General features: G+C 37.5%; 1 protein-coding gene across 9 annotated transcripts in view; it reads right to left on the reverse strand.

Annotated features, from left to right (window-relative positions):
• Window positions 1-713: 713 nt before the first annotated feature.
• TRPS1 (transcriptional repressor GATA binding 1) overlaps window positions 714-16,497 on the reverse strand; it is a 253,709-nt gene continuing 237,925 nt past the window's right edge. For 6 of the 9 annotated variants that reach the window (XM_034668548.1, XM_034668550.1, XM_034668547.1 and 3 more), the window contains 2 exons: window positions 10,213-10,335; window positions 714-7,397 (listed from right to left, as the gene is read on the reverse strand). In XM_034668548.1, the coding sequence (XP_034524439.1) occupies window positions 6,336-7,397; window positions 10,213-10,335 (1,185 nt within the window). In that variant the 3' untranslated portion in view covers window positions 714-6,335. The remainder of the gene's footprint in view (window positions 7,398-10,212; window positions 10,336-16,497) is intronic. The other 3 variants (XR_004627886.1, XR_004627884.1, XR_004627885.1) reach the window with 3 other exon arrangements.

Raw genomic sequence — 16,497 nt, forward strand, 5'->3', positions numbered from 1 at the left:
AGGCTCACGAAAATCAGAAGTGAAGATTGTGTAAGGAGGGTAGATACTAATTAATTTGAAATTTTCAAAACAAATCTTCTGAAGAAATTAGTTATTTAAATACTTTAAGCAGTCCTGTCCTTTTTGTGTTTTTCTTTCTGGATACAAACACTTGGGTGAATTTCCCCATGTCCTTCTCCTACCTGGATTTCTTCTGCCTCTTCCCTCTTTCAAAATCATCCTCTGGGAAACCTCCTCTGATTAATTTCATTTTAAGCAAACAAACAAGGCACATAATATATTAATATAAACTTCTTGTGATTATTACCAGGATCTTCACATCCTATGTGGGTACATTGAATTGAATCAAAGCTAAGCTTCAAAAGCAGGACTTTTTACATTTTGTAACATAAGCACTACCCAATACTCAACACTCAATAAATGTTTTTTGAAATAAACACATTTTTTATTGTTACTCTCCTCAAGAAACTAGTATGAGTTTTTTTCTTTTACACAAGATCTATCAATAAGAGATCTGTTAAAGAAAAAAAAAAGCAAAGCAAAACAAGTTGAGAGAATTCAGGCCTTTTCAATCTTCATCATATTTTTGAAAATGGTGATCTGATTTCACCATCTCAATTCATTAGAGCCTGTCTGTATGTTACAACAGTATGTATTTCCTATAGCTACGTGGATGAAAATGAATCCGTATAAACCATACCAACGCCATCATGTATAACTGGTGGTAAAACTTTATTATTCAAGTTTAGATGTAACAGACATCTTTGCTGCCTGAAGATTGTTTGCATAAGAAATACACCAAGAACATGTTTGTGAGTAGAAATGAACATGCACTATGAAAACAAAATTAAATAAAACAAAAAAAATTCCATGTGTTGTAAGAACAGAACTATTATAGCCAACATTCTAATATTCAAATCAGGACTACAAATTGAATTTTTTCTTAGCAACATGAAATCATTCCATATGAAAGACATTTTCTGCTGGTGAATATTGCTGTAAGTTAATTTTACATTGGCATTTTGAGATGTTTCCCAACCCCATCCCACCCCCCAATTATCCACGTTGTCAAATAGTCCGCCCTAAGGAATTTGGCATTTCTTATTGTGATATTTGCCTTGTTGGTAGCCATTAAGAAACTATTGTTTTATCAGCCTTGTAATAGTTTTGCCTCTTCATAGTCAACACTATAGGCTGTCTAGTATGATATTTACAGCTCATCTTTAACAAAAATGACCCCAACCTTTTCTGGCCCTTGGGAACTGAGAGTTTAAATAAGCCCCTTGGCCATGTAATAATACTTGGCATTCCCATGGTGCCTTTCAACCAAGGATCTCAAAGTGCTTTACAAAACAAGTACTACATTACCATTATTATTATTATTATTATTAATATTATTATTATTAATATATTTTTTCCATTTTACAGGTGAGGAACCTGAGGAACGAAAAGAAAAAGTGATTTACTGCAGGTCATAAAATGAAAAACAACCAGGGGTAGACTCAGGATCCAGTTTTGGGACTTATGGGTCTTGAAGGACCATCTTCTCTGATGAAGGCTAAACGTTACTTCCATGTAAAGTTACTCTTGCTTTTCTCTGGTGTAGGATGGGGTGAGGCTTACAGCTTTACCTTTCCTTTCAAGAGAACAACACATGAGCATACATTATCCAGTTTCCATGTGTGGATCAATGTTGAATTTCACATTTTCTTCATCCCTGACTTCACACACTTCTGCCCTCGCATCTTCCAGAGGTCCTAATTACTGCAAATAATTGTGGACAATTTCTAAACAACTGCACTGCTATCATGAACGTGAGACTCAGCAGTCTATGAAACAGTAATGGAAAACCAAAAGGAAGTGTTCTCTAAAGAAGCCATCCCTCTGCCCTCGGCCAAGTCTTTGGGAAAATAACACAGTCCTTCGAAGTCCCAAAGCATGTCTTTCTATCCTCTTCTCATTTACAGCTGCCTACTGATAGAATTCCATCTAGTAGTACCTACCTTTGGTTAGCATATTTAGTTCCATATTCTGGTTGAATTTCAAATCCATCATTTTCTCCTGTGATCTAGGGATGGCCAGCAAGCCCTTACCTAATTGTTTACCAAAGATGCCTTGCATTTTTCTTTTCTTTCTCTTTTTTTTTTTTTTTTTTTTGCCATGACCCTCAACCCAAAGACTGTGAGCTCATGTAAACTTTAGGCAAAAGGTTGGCATACAGCACAGGAGCTGACCACCAGCTTCTTTACTCCATGCTCCTACAACTGGACGACAGATATCCCCACTCTGGAATTGTGTTAATGTTCACTAACTAGACAGGCAGGCAGTTCAGAGGTCTCAAGACGGGTCACCTTGTGACGTTTTGCAGCCACACAGCAGAAGGCTAATAATTATTTTAATAGCAGTATTGGTACTCTTCGATTTATTAAGAAAAATGTATATCCTCAGGCATTTTAAAATATCTATACATTTACTATTTTTGGAGCTGTATTTGCATTGGATCATAATAGATCATGTGCACATGTGCAATCATAAACATAATGTGCTACCACAGGCTTCGACAAAGAGCTGTTAAAGATAATCACTTTTTTTTTCTTCTTCTCATTAATATTACCTTAGAAAAGAATCCCCATGCTTGTTTTCTAAAATCTACCTTTACTAAAAGAGAACAGTTTAGAACAAAACATCACTATCTTAAAAGTTGATTTTTTAAAAGAACATCTCAATATGTCATGTAGAAAGAATGGGCACACTCTTTTCCTTTTGAACTACGGAGTTAACGTGTTAAGGTTTAGAGCTCCATCCTTTTCTCATTCACTTAGAGTCCTGTAGTGTCTCTCAATCCACATCCTTCCAAGGTGGGCTGGCTCATTATGATTTTTCTATCCCAAACAACAGTATGAATATATAGGTGAGAGAGGGAGAAAGAAAGAGTAAGGAAAGGCAGAACGAATGTATGAGCTGGTCCTGACCTAAAGTTTGACTCAAAGCTTGATTCAGAATAGAGACAAGTAATTTCCAAAGACTTACAGTTTTTCAATGGTATACAATTTTAGCTGGCATATAGTTTTCATCATAGGGGAAGCCTTTTCGAAGAGGGGAAATTCCTAAATCATCTTGAAAGTCCTTAAAAAAAGGATAAGTACCTAAGTAGGTCATTTAAAATCACAATTTAAGGCAAAATCATTCGGAAACCTTAAAACCAAATAAAAATAACAACAAATTATTTTTATAATATATTTTGAGAGATGGAACAAAGGCTTTCATAGGTCAAAAAAATAAGGGGTATTTTAGTGTTACAATAAATTTTCATCTTTTTAAAAAAGCCCAACCTCTTCTCCATCAAAATATGTATAACAATGAAAACAAAAGTGAAGATAAAATAATCAATAATAAAGGAATATGGAATAAGATCTATCGTGTCAATGCTATCCAAGAATATTCTACTGAAAGTAGACTGACCATAAATATTCCAAGAATAGTGATATGTATTTTCCAATGCTAATCATTACTACTACATCTGTCTGAGAAAACAAAAATCAGATTAAAAAAAAAGAGAAAGGAATACATGCCAAAAATGAACAACCTATTTGTGTCTGACACTGGAGAAATTGTTTATGGAGTAGTTTTGCCCAAAAAGTCATACCTGTAATATTGCCCAAGTTAACCAAACTTTAGACATTCTGCTGATTTGAGCAGTTCATATATAATGTTGCTTAAGGATTGCCACAGTGCACTTTATTACTAGTCTATTTACTAAGAAAATGAAATATTGTTTTGTTGTTTGGGACATCTCCTCGCTTTCTGAGATCTTTAATGGCCACCTCTCAAGTCTGCCTGTACATTCTGAGATGCATTCATTGAAATTCCTAAGAAAGGTAAATCAGCATCACATAATTTGCATGTCAGAGCTCCTCACTCCACCTCTTTATTTCAGTTTATGTGAATATTAGAGCTAGACAGGTGAGATCAGAATAGGGCCCTTTCAAAATGAAACTGAAGCTGAAGGCTTAGTCCTGATTTCTTTTTTCTCTTTCTCTCCCCTTTTTTTTTTTTTGTTTTTTGTTTTTGTTTTTTTTTGTTTTTGCTTTTTACATGAAAACAAAAATGCAAGAATGGAAATGACAACACATCAGAAAGACATTTTAACTTCATTCACTACAACAGTCACAAACTGCTTGAATTCTACCTGCCATCCAACTTTAAGGAACAAAGACCTGGTACTGGGAAAAAGAAACAAAACCCAAACACAACAAAACAATACAAAGCAACTGGGAATTCTGTAAAACTGAGTGCAAACACGGCTACAGAACGCAATAAAAACACCAGTGCTGCGGGGGCCAGCAGCGCTTATCAAAATAATTTCTGAAATGTTTCATCCGAAACATAGACAAAGCAATAAAAAGAGGATATATGTTTATCATTTTAAGCATAACAATGTGAGTTAAGAGCTTAAAAATTAAAAAAAAAAAAGTACTTGGAATGAATAGTGCTACCCTTTTTTTTCCTAAGTAGGCATAAAAATATTTTCATTTCCTTCTTGTTTTCCTTATCATTATATCAAGAACTTCCATTTGTTTCATGTTACCGTTTACAACTTTAATGCACACACACACACACAAAAAAGGTATCTACCGCAATAGAAATAGTTGCTTCATTACCTTGTTTGCTACATTTGCAAATGTAAACAGCTAGGCAGAGCCAGAACTGACTCTAATGCATGATGGAATATCTTTGTTGCATACGTACACTGTAGAAAATAATTATTCAATATGTCAGGCACCATTATTTGAAATGTAATACATTAATATTTACTAGAAAAATAAGTTTTTTTTTTCCTATTTGTTCTCCCAACTTCTTTAATGAAATAAGTTAATCTGACAGTGCATCCAGTAGCTTGTAATATCTTCTACACCTCCGTGGCAAAAAATAAACTACTGGTTGGGACAATATAATGCAAATTATTTAAGTCAGTCCTTGTACATACATCCTTGTAGCAAGCATTGAGGCTCGACTAACAGCACCTTTAACCAATTACTTAATGTTCAGTTATGTAGCCCTATTTCCCTGAGCAGTTATGCTGAGGAGCTTTCCCTTCATGGATAGTTTTACAAAGCCTTAAGTATTAAAAGTACTATGAAGATATACTTCTAAGAATCCTAGTTAATGCTACTTAACTAAACCTGTATAAATCTAATGAAGGGAGTGACTGGTACATATACCAACTGTCAGTCTGTGGTAACGTAACCTTAGACGCTGCCTGGCCACAAAGTTTGGAACTTCTATTTAACCAAAAGAAAATAAATAATACAGCAGGTTACCTTGTGGAGAAATATCATGTATTCTAAACAAATTCAGCCCATGGTCTGAACTTTTGTATCCATCTAATCTTTTTGAACTGAGGGGGATCCCTTTAGTCATAATGTGCCAAGTGAGATTGGTGACCAAGAGGAGGCTTAAAAAACAAATCCAAACTGCTTTATCACATAAGAGAAAGAAACATCTGGCTAAAGAGAAAAAAAAAAATAGACTATGTAAGCACTGAGGACACTGTTTTTTAAAAATGCATATATATTTGGACAAAATGAACCTAAACTGCAAACAAAAGGACTACTTTTGAAAGGAGTATTTGAACATCTAAAGGACAAAAATATCAGAGAGGGTGTGCATGTGTATGTACAGGCAGGGCTGGCCAAAATCACTGTGCCACCAGCTATCACTTTCCTTGCTGCTCTCTCACCAAGCCTAACCACAGCTCGCATTTCTAGGTCTAAGTCGGAAACATGGTCAATGAGAGGAGACTGCTGTAAGAGGCACCATTTTCCTTTCGCTGCCCAGGAGATTAGATTTCTCCTCGTCTGCCTAAGATTTCGTGATATTTCTAAACTTAGGCAACAACTTCTGGGTTTATGAACAAATGGACCAATGGCCAGGCCAATACTGCGTTAGTATCAATAATATGTAAACCCTTTCAAATTCTAGATAGCTTTGATCTCTTTCTTTACAAACATAATAATTAGAGTCTGGTGATACTTCTTATGGACCGTTTCCACAGTACACATTCGCCAAGATGGTTTTTTGACTTAACTAGGTTCTAAAACATGACTATTTACCATCTTCCTTTTTTTTTTTTTTTTCTTCTCACTGACCATTTGTCTCACTTTTTAATCTTGGTAACCTACTCATCAAAAGAAAGAATAAAAGAAGGGAATTTCATGTTGGATAAGGCAGGCTCTATGAAGTATTTTTTTAATAGGTCTTCATAAGACATTACAAGCTATTGAATTCCCATCAAGAAAACCTATTTCTATTTAATTGTGCTAAGTGCTAAGGTTTTACTCTTTAGGTTTTCCATTTTTTTCCGCTTGTGCATTGTTCCTATGCAGGCCCCTCTGGATATGAGTTGTGAAGTCATATTTGTCCGTGCAAAGATGCTGGCATATGCTGCACTGGAAAGGTCCACTGTCACCATGGCAACTCATATGCAAAGCATACATCACTTCATCCAGAAAGACAATGCCACAGTGCACACATTTTGTTGAAAGTTCATCTTGAGTACTTCTATCAACTTTCTCTGTTTTTACTACATTCAAGGGACCTTCACTTTTTACATTTGATGGTGCCTTCGTTTTCTCCTTGGAGGCACCGTTTGCAGTTGGCCCAGGTCTGGAATGCTTAATCGCCAAATCTAGAGGAATGTCATTGTCTGATCCAACAGCTGAAAAATGAGGAGGCAGATTGAAGGTGGGATAAGGCACATAGTTTTGGCAAGGATTTGGTAGGCCAGGCACGTGACTCAAGTAGTGCGGGTTCCCAGGAACGGAGAGCTTATATTTACTCCAGAATCGCAGCCAGTCAGCTTCACTCTGGAAGTCATTATGTACAAAGGGAAGTCCGAAAAGGGGGTACTGGTACTTTTCAATAGGGCTGCCTGGTGGTGAGTAATTTGGGTGTTTTGCAGGTCTCATGTACTTTTCTATGGGACTGCCTCTCTCAGAACTTCCTTTCCCTTCTGACACGGATGAACTGTTTCCTGGGTCTCCAGTACTTTCCTGAGGACTTTTTATCTGAATGTGCAAAGGTTGCATCCTTTTGTGAATATCCAGAGTTTGGCTGACCAGGACTGGCTGCTGAGCAGAATGGCTTTTAGTCAATGAGCCCTGGGCTTCGTATTTACTCAGGCTAGGGAGCGGAATTTCTCTCTGGTGACCTTCAGTTAAATGATCTTCTGACCTCCTCTCTAAGGGGCTTCCGTTGACCTGTTCCTCGCTGCCACCCCTCTGCTGTTTGTTGAGCTGCTCAGCCTGAAGTGCCTCTGGGTTAAGGCGCTTTCTTGTCCTTCTCCTAATAATCTGCTCACCGTTGTTTTGTTTAATGATGTTTAAAGGCCTGGGAGTCTGCAGAGAACACACACGCACAACACATAAAAGGGAAATGTGAGAAAATACATTAAAATGCATTAACGATTCCTCACAAATATGAACCACACTTAAGTTCAAAGCAAGGGTAGACCCTGCGCTATAGATTACTAAATCTCCTCCTCTCGCCCTAAGCGGGAGCAGACGCACTCACCAGAGCACACTATTTTAGCGTAATTAAATCGTGTCCAACTTTGCAGGGAGGACTGGAAACTTTGATCTACTTAAAAATGACTTTTCCAAACTCAACGGATTTTGGAATTGCATCATTTAGTGATAAAATTGTGTAGAAAGTTACTTGAAGGAACACGATTTTTCTGAAATATTTCTCAACTTCTGAGTCATGCATTAGGATGTCAGTACAGGAACATGGGAGCTGGGCTTTAATGACAACTGTGGCAGAATTCTGCATTGCTACAGACCATATTGGGTCCCCTCCTTTGCAGGTGGGAGCTCGTCCCCACAATGTGCCTGGATCTGGAGATCCGGTCTTTAGGAGGCAAATTAGGTTAGATGAGGACATAGAGAGAAGGAAGCCTTCTCCAAGCCAGGAAGAGAGCTCTCCAACCAGCACCCAGCCACACTAGTACTCTGACCTCAGACCTCCAGCCTTGAGAACCATGTGAAAATATGTTCTGCTGTTTAAGCACCCCAGTCTATGGTATCTGGTTATGGAAGCCTGAGCTGACGAATACATGCATTCTTCCAAATAACTGCAAATGTGAATATAAAGTATTAAATATCAGAGCATACATAATCAAAGACAAATGAGAAGAATCATGAGGAAAGATATCAGGTATTCAAAGCCATATCAGCGGGAGACTTTTTTTTTTTTTCACCTCTCACTTTTATTTCTCCTTGTTTAATAGGATTTTATATAATCACTATGGAAAATTTTACTTGTTAACAGGTAAAGCATTTGTTTTCTGTTGAAAATTTAAATTTTTTTGTAGCTTTGGTCCAACTACCTGATACATCATTCTACTCTATACTTAGATGGAATGCTGACTTTCCCCCAGCTTGTTTTCCATTCGGCTTCAGCACTCTATGATTGGTAGTTATGTACATGTTCATATTCAAGTAAGTTCAAGTAAGTTCTACCTAGAATGTGAATGTAATTTATAAATTATTCCTAGAAAGAATGTGCTTTAATGCAAGGGAGACCTTTTATACTTAAACGAAATATAAATATAAATCCTTTTTGGAATGTTTCCATTGTCACAGAGGCATTTTAAAGGCAAGAAAGATAACACGCTTGTCATTGACAATTCAATTATTGGTTTCAGAATGAAAATACCACATCCCATGGATATGCCATATTTATTTATTTTGTTCAGAACGTTCAGGTTTTATTATGAAAATATGTGGTATTTAATATCTACCTATAAGGAAACCAGAAATTTGCAATACCCTTTCAAAACTTTTATAACTTTTGTGACAGTCTTTGACATGAGATGTGAGCATAACCTTTATGTATTTAAATTTACGATATAAAGAAACTCAAAACTGAACACATCTTGCCTCTGGAGAGATGAATATTAAAATAATTGTAAAAAAAAAGAGTTTACTTTATATCATAGTTGTTAAATTCTCATAACCTGGAAGAGCAGTAGTTTAATTAATTCTTGGCCTATGATTGGCCAGAGTTCAATTAAAATCATTAATGTCAGTACTCATTAAATGAAAGCTTATTGCTGTGCTCAAATGGTGAAGATGAAGCAAGAGGAAGGTGATGTGGTGGCGGAGGGGAGAATCCTTCTGTTAGCTACACGTAATAACTAAGCTTTTACAGTTTACCACCAATTAGTATTGTTGGCAGCATGCATTTTTTAAAGAGTGCTTCCAGTGGTCCATTTATGAGGACATTTTGTCTAAAACTGTATTCCCTGTAGCTGTAATTTATTCATTGGCTGTGCTAAGAGCTATGGTAAAATGCCAAACAAAATGAAAAAGGCAGAGGGAAATGGATTTCTGTTTACTAAGTGGGGTATTCCTATTTTTAAAGGCAGCTCTTGTCAGCAGATAAACTTCCTAAACTAAAAAAAATATCCTTCAGGAAGTCAAATGCATATATAAATGGAATTTGTGAGCTGAAACTTTAGCAGAGGATTCTAACTAAAATCTGAGAAGAAAGTTCTGGAGGTACCTCGGTGAGCCACAGAAAGAAGCCAGCCAGAGAGTTTAAAACACAAAGCACCTTTGCACCTTCCTCTACTGGGATGTGTGCCGTTCGGGCCCTGAGATACCTCACTCGAATATATCCATCGGAAGACCTGAAGACATTCGCCTGGCATTCTCGGGCCCTAGTTCAGAACGACTCTTCGGACCGTGCCCAACTTCTAGCCCCCAAAGCAGCCAGGATGACACTTGCAAATTCTGAAGTTAAAGTGAAAATAAGCATTCTTTCCCTGCCCTGTATTTTACGTGAAATAGGGACAGTCCTCTTTTTAAAACATTTTTTATGTATTTTTGAACTTTTAAGGTTTCTCCTTTCTGCCTAAATTAATTTCACCAAATTCTGAAAACCATTAGTTCGACTATCTGTTATGGGAAGTTCCCAGAAATCAATCATTTTCCTCGTTTATATCAAAAGAAGCATAATGTATTACTAATGATCTCAAATATATCTCCCCATAACATCTAAGGCCACTTCACCATAAATCACAGGTGCTCTCAAAGTGACTGTATTAAGCTCTACAGGAGCAGGCATTGCAAGCCAGGGAATGGTACACATCACACCACAGAACAGGCTGCTTTATAAAGCTTTTCCTCCAACAGTCTAACAAGCTCTTACCGAGTGAAGCTTCTGGTAGAGGCCACACGCGTTGCATACATATCCGCCATTTGCATTCTTTCGCCAGAGAGAGGTCTTTGTGGTCAAGCAATTGGCACAAAAAACACCCGAGCCTCTACGCCTCTGAAACGGGGGGGGGGGGGAGACACAAGGTCAGAGGTGAGTCACATGATCAGTGGAGTTAGACCAAATCAACCCAGGAGTTTTGTCTTTAGACTAGCAACAATGACAGTATAAAACCACACTGCCCATAATGAGGTCAGGTTCAATTGTGTTTAATAGGCACCACTGATTTTCATTATAATTAACCCTACAGTGATGGATGAGGTGTGTGCAACACCAAAGGCTTTTCACAGAAACAGCTTTAACTTTTTGAACTTTGGGTTTTGTGCCTTTAATGATGGCTCCTAAATGCTGAACCCTAAAATATACCTTTTAAACGTGTCAAAACAAAAGTCACAAGACAGAACGTGGCAATATGTTTAATATACTTTAGCAAAGGGGGAGCACAGGCTACCTGGGCTTTAAAAATAGAGTCAAGCGTGGAATAAATGTGGCATGGAAACCATTTAAAATTAAACGTGATTTGTGTCTTTTTGGATGTCATTCATGTAACACAAGTATTAAGAGAATATCACACACTCGATTCTAATTTTGGGGGTTGCAATTGTAAACTCTGAAAGAGAACACCGTCTATTTCCCAAAGCTAGGCGACCAGTCGAAACTTGTTGCCAACTCGAAGTACAGTATTACTGAGAACGCTTATGAGGTGCCTGCTGGAGCCAGACGAGCTAGTCCCATCAATGGCTATTTATTTTATTTGCCTCAGACTTGGAAATCACAAGCGTTTCCGAATACAAATTGATTTTAGTGGGCTGAATTCTGTAATCACCAGATTCAAAAATAATCTAAGCATATTTAAAAGTAGATAATTAGTATTGCTTGTTCCATTCTTGCTATCAAGTAATGATTCCATTAAATTCATTGAAACAAAAGTCAGGCTGTGTTTGTAGGCGCAAATACTAACAGGCAGGAAATGAAATGCTCTTGCTGCAAGAAAAAAAAAAAAGACAGGCTGAATTGCAACTTCGCTCTCCTTTCTCTAGGAAGCGAAGCCTTTAATGATAAAATATGCACGTTAGATAAGGAGTGGAAAAAATGTTGCTGGGACCCAATTTTATTATAAATTTAAAATTACAAATACCGTAAGTCAAAATTTCAGGGATTCATAAAATTTAGGCAATTTATTTAACTTGAGTCCATACTGTAGACCAGTGGTTTCCCTGCCAAGAAAATACAATGGTTATAATTGTACTCTGATACATTTCAAATGGAAAGCTTTCTGCAGACATAATTTTGGCTTCAAGACTGGAACACTTTCTTGGCATTGAAAGGGCATTTGATTCATCGGGTGTTTCACAATGTATCACTAAAAAGACCTGGTGAGCAGCCAGTTCCCTATAGGGTAATTTTTCCATCCAGATGCAAGTGCTATCAGAGGCCCTCGTCAGCTAAACTAATTATGATCTTGCAATTGCTGATGCCTGCTCACTCTAACATTCGACATCCTCCATTAATCATCAATACAAGGAAAATGAATGAAACGTAAAGAAATGAGGGCTGGTAAGCTGCACAGCCATAAAAATCTGAAATGAGAGCAATAATTTAACAAGATTGGGGGAATGTTTTTAGTGTGCACAAAGTCAGGCTAACAATTGCCCTTTTCAACCAAGAACACGATTTCATTAGTGTAGCAGGTCGTGCTACTTTAGGTGATGTAATAAAAGCTAGATTTTTCGCAAAGATAATCTCTGGCTCCCCTTTTTCTCCCTCTCCGCCCAAGTCAGGACCAGGAATGCATCACAGTTAGAGCAACGGCAAATGCTGGGTGTCAGTCCACAAGTCCCAGTTGGGACCGCCTGCAAAAGCAGAGACTGCTCCCTACTGAAAATCAATGAACTATGAGATGCTATGTTTATCAAACATTCTGGGGCCCCCTTTATCTGAAGTAAGCTGCGGAACCTAGTTAGGTTATAATTGTGAAACTTCCCTGGGGCCACACCATCTTTTTCCTAGATCTAAATAACATGGTTGGCAAATAAACACCAACTTGATCCACATAAAGGCAATGTAAATGTCCATTTGGAAACTAACCCACATATATGGCTGAGGCTCAAATTTGAATGTGTAACCATTCACTCCAGCCTGCTTTTCTTTCCTTATGCCCTGGGTGCTTGACACAGCATGCCAAAGTGGGTGTAATCTCGGTTTCTGAGAGCGGTTCAGTCCTTGCACAATTTTGTGCTTAATTCTCTTGCAAAGAAAATGCCCTTCATTAGTTAGAGGGAAAGTCCTAAAATTATAGCACTGGTTTCCACAGGTATATCTTGATTTAAGCAGCACTTAGGCTCCACTAAAGAGGTATATTTTGGGAAAACTATATCTTATTTTAAAGACATCAGGGGTTCTCTGGATTCATTTACCCAGAGTCAGTACAGCATGGAGGCTAATAATCAGATTTAGGAGTCAGACTACTTGTATTCAAAACATGTCTCTGCCTTTTGCCAGGTGCAACTTTAGGCAAGTTACTTAACCTCTCGAAGCTTCAATTTCCCCATCTTTAAAGTGTAAGCCGCTGCAGTATGTGGGCAAATGGATGCAATTAAAACAGTGCCAGGGATGTAGTAAACACTCAGTAAGTTAGCTATTTGTCAAAGGGATTCAATTATTTTTTTTGGTAAGAGAAAAATACTTGGCTAGCTTTGTTTTCATCTCCTCAATCTACTTATTGAACATTATAGAGATGCTTAAGACATACAGTTGGATATTATCAAATGTATTTCATTTGTGTCAATCTTATCAAATATGAGAATGGAAAGTTGAGTCAGAGTGAAATATCTAGGTGTTCACACCTAGAATTCAATAGGAGTGTACTTGTGTGGGGGTGGAAAGTAGGAGGGAGGTGAGAAATATTTCACGTATTAAGTTAACTCCCATCTAAACACATTTATAGCTTTGGTAAGCATTGTACCACCTTAGTTTTGGGGCACTTGGAATTTCTGGAAGCAGCAGAGAGGTGGCCTACGTGGATAGTATCCTTAGCTGTGTGACCACAGAATCATAACTACGCCACATCTCTCTCAGCTACGACACAGACGAGAGCCCTGACCTGGTCACTCTGTGTGTAAGGTACTGTGATGCTGGACACAGGAAAGCATCTTCTTGAAGTTATCAACATCCTTAGCCCAATCACGTGTAGAGAAGGAGGTCTGTTGCCAAAGGAAGGCAGAATAGTAGTCTCCCTTGCCCCACTTTTTAAAAAACAAGCTTGGCCTTGTTAAAGAGAAAGAAAGGCGCCGCAGACTTTATTTCATTCATAGTTTATCATGCGTGACAGAGTTTTAAAATATTTTGTCATTCTCCTTTACACTGTGTGTGTTAATGACAGAAATCATGACTCCTAACGGTCATCAAATATTCTAAGTAACAAGCACCCAGGACAGTGATCTGTCTTGAGAGACTAAACATTAATAAAGTCGAAAATACTCTAGTAGAATTAAAAGAAAAGACTTTCACCTGCTATTTTTTTTTTAATCATCAACAGTCACTCCTATTTTTGAAAAAAAAGTTTTAAAAAAATATTCCTCCTAAATGTCACCTATTTGGATTGACAAATTTACTTCCAGTTGGGCAGAGATGACTAATGATGCTGTAGAAAAGAAAATCAAGAGAATTAATGTTCCAATCCTACAAGTCACACTTATTTCTAAGGAACAGTTGAAGCTAGGTACTTGCTAGGTCCTGAGGATACAAAATCAGGTAGAACAAGGCTCCAATTCTCCTTCACAGACATCATTAAGGTCATATGTTGTCGATGGTTCTATATGTGTACGTGTGTTTATTATTTTTTTAAAGATTTTATTTACTTATTTGTCAGAGAGAAAGACAGAGAGAGAGAGAGAGAGCGCACGAGCAGGGGGAACAGCAGGCAGACAGAGAAGCAGGCTCCCCGCTGAGCATGGAGCCCAATGTGAGACTCGATCCCAGGACCCTGGGGACTGACTGAGCCACCCAGGTGTCCCAACGTGTGTGTTTAAATAATATTACTGCTCCTTTTCTACAAGCTGTTTTTTTTTAAATTGTATTATTTATTTATGTGAGAGAGAGTGGGGAGGGCAGAGGGAGAAGAGAGAGAATCTGAAGCAGACTCCCTGCCTAGTGTGGAGCCAGACAGGTGGGGCTGGATCGCACCACCCCGAGATCATGACCTGAGCCGAAACCAAGAGTCCAACGCTTAGCCAACTGAGCCACCCAGGTGCCCCCAAGCTGTTTAAGAGTTCATCATATTTTATACCTCCGTGACATAATGCAGAGAGAGGAGAACCGAGTCACACAGATAAGATCACTTGTGAAGAGTACCTGAGAGGACTCCGTAGCTAGGGGATGACACCACTGGCATACCTGCCGGGCATAGTTAGCAGGCTGAAAGAAGGCTGCACACCCGTCTGTCTAAAGCCACAGAACCACCACATTCTCCGCCCTTGGCCTTCTCTAAGTGCCCCTTCTACTTTGTGGGCTTCACTGAAGGAAAGAGTGCAGGAAGGTGGGCTCCAAACCCAAATCTACAAGAAAATCACCTCAAATGAAAATTTCTAAAGAGAAAATTCCAGAAGCAACAATTCGAGGAACTGATTTTTTTTTTTTTAACTTTGAGTTTTATAGCTTGCCTAGTAACTTTTAGGTCACATTTGTGTTGCCTCTACATAATTTCTGTTGGCTGATAATTTCCTGTGTGAAAAAGGAAGGATGATGATAGAAACGGTTAATTGTAAGGATTTTTTTAGGGCAGCCAAAGGCTAGCAAGTAGTTTTCAGTGATAATTACTGAGAATTCCTCGGGATCACTTGTTTCCTTTCCATGTTTCAAATGTATTATGACCACAATACTGATTTTCACAACAGCAATTTAGGTGATGAATTTGGACAATCATCCATGTTAGGATTTGAAATAGAAAATGACACACACATCTTTTACTATAAGTGCACTTTAAATCCAACATAATTTTTTTCCTGCTTTGAAGTGCAAGAAGTATAATGACTAAAACAAAAAAAAATTAATTTAGGTTCACAGCTAACCACTGTGAGGTATCATTATCATCAAATTTTTCTGAAAGCTTCTGGTTCAAATTATGCTTTTAGGGGGCTTAATTCTTTAGTCAGTTATAGATCAGTGGGTTGAGCCTTGGCACATGTATTGGTGAACCTAGATGTGTCTTAAGAAAAAAAATGAAAAAAAAAGTTTTAAAATTAGTTTAGCTGTTTCTATTACTTATATTATTTAAAAATCAGCCAAAAACAAACATTTGAACATTTTCAAATTTCATTAACACAGAACTGATTTCATTTGATTAAGAAGAAATAAATTTGACTGAATTATTCATTCAAGTGGCTTAACATTTAGAGACACAGATATTTATCTCCAAGAGATTAAAGTCTCCATTGGAAAGGGAGTTTTTGCAGAAACGATCCTTTATATTAGTATTCTATGTATAAGAACTATACTGAAACCATGTAATTACATAACAAGCTTCGATAGGCAGATTTACTCATTTTTTTTATGGTTTTGTATCTTAGCCATTTTAAATCAAGTCAATCTGAAATTTGATATACATGCTGTTAGGGCAGATATACCTCAAATATTTTTTAACTTCAAATAATTTCTGTGTTTACTCGATTATATCAAGAATCTTCCACAAATTTCATTTTAGGGACATGTACAGATGCCTATGATAGACACTTCTGGTACAATTTTCCAGTAATAAAATTTCATCGGTAAATTTAACTCAGTTTTATTCTGGGAATGGAATAATTACTGAATGTCCAGCATGTGCCTGGCACTGTGCTACAAAATGGAGTTACAGTGACGTATATGACAAACATGGTCTATAATCTCTCTGGGTTTCCAGAAGAATGTGCTAAAAACATACTAAGCGTGCAGTTAATGCAACACAAATTGAGATGTTCATGAACATTGAGAGTTTAATTTATGTAAATTATATGGAAACTCTTCTGAGGAAACCAAAGTATATTGTATCAATAAATCTCATTTATTTATTTATTTAGATTTTATTTTTAAGTAATCTCCACACCCAATGTGGGGCTCAAACTCACCACTCCAAGATCAAGAGTCAGATGCTCCACCAAATGAGCCAGCCACATGCCCCAAGAAAGCTCATTTAAAGGCTGAAAGTTATCTAATGATCAGAAAGCTTACTCTCTGCGCTCC

Source organism: Ailuropoda melanoleuca, chromosome 9, assembly GCF_002007445.2.
Source record: "Ailuropoda melanoleuca isolate Jingjing chromosome 9, ASM200744v2, whole genome shotgun sequence".
NCBI classification, from domain to species: Eukaryota; Metazoa; Chordata; class Mammalia; order Carnivora; family Ursidae; genus Ailuropoda; species Ailuropoda melanoleuca.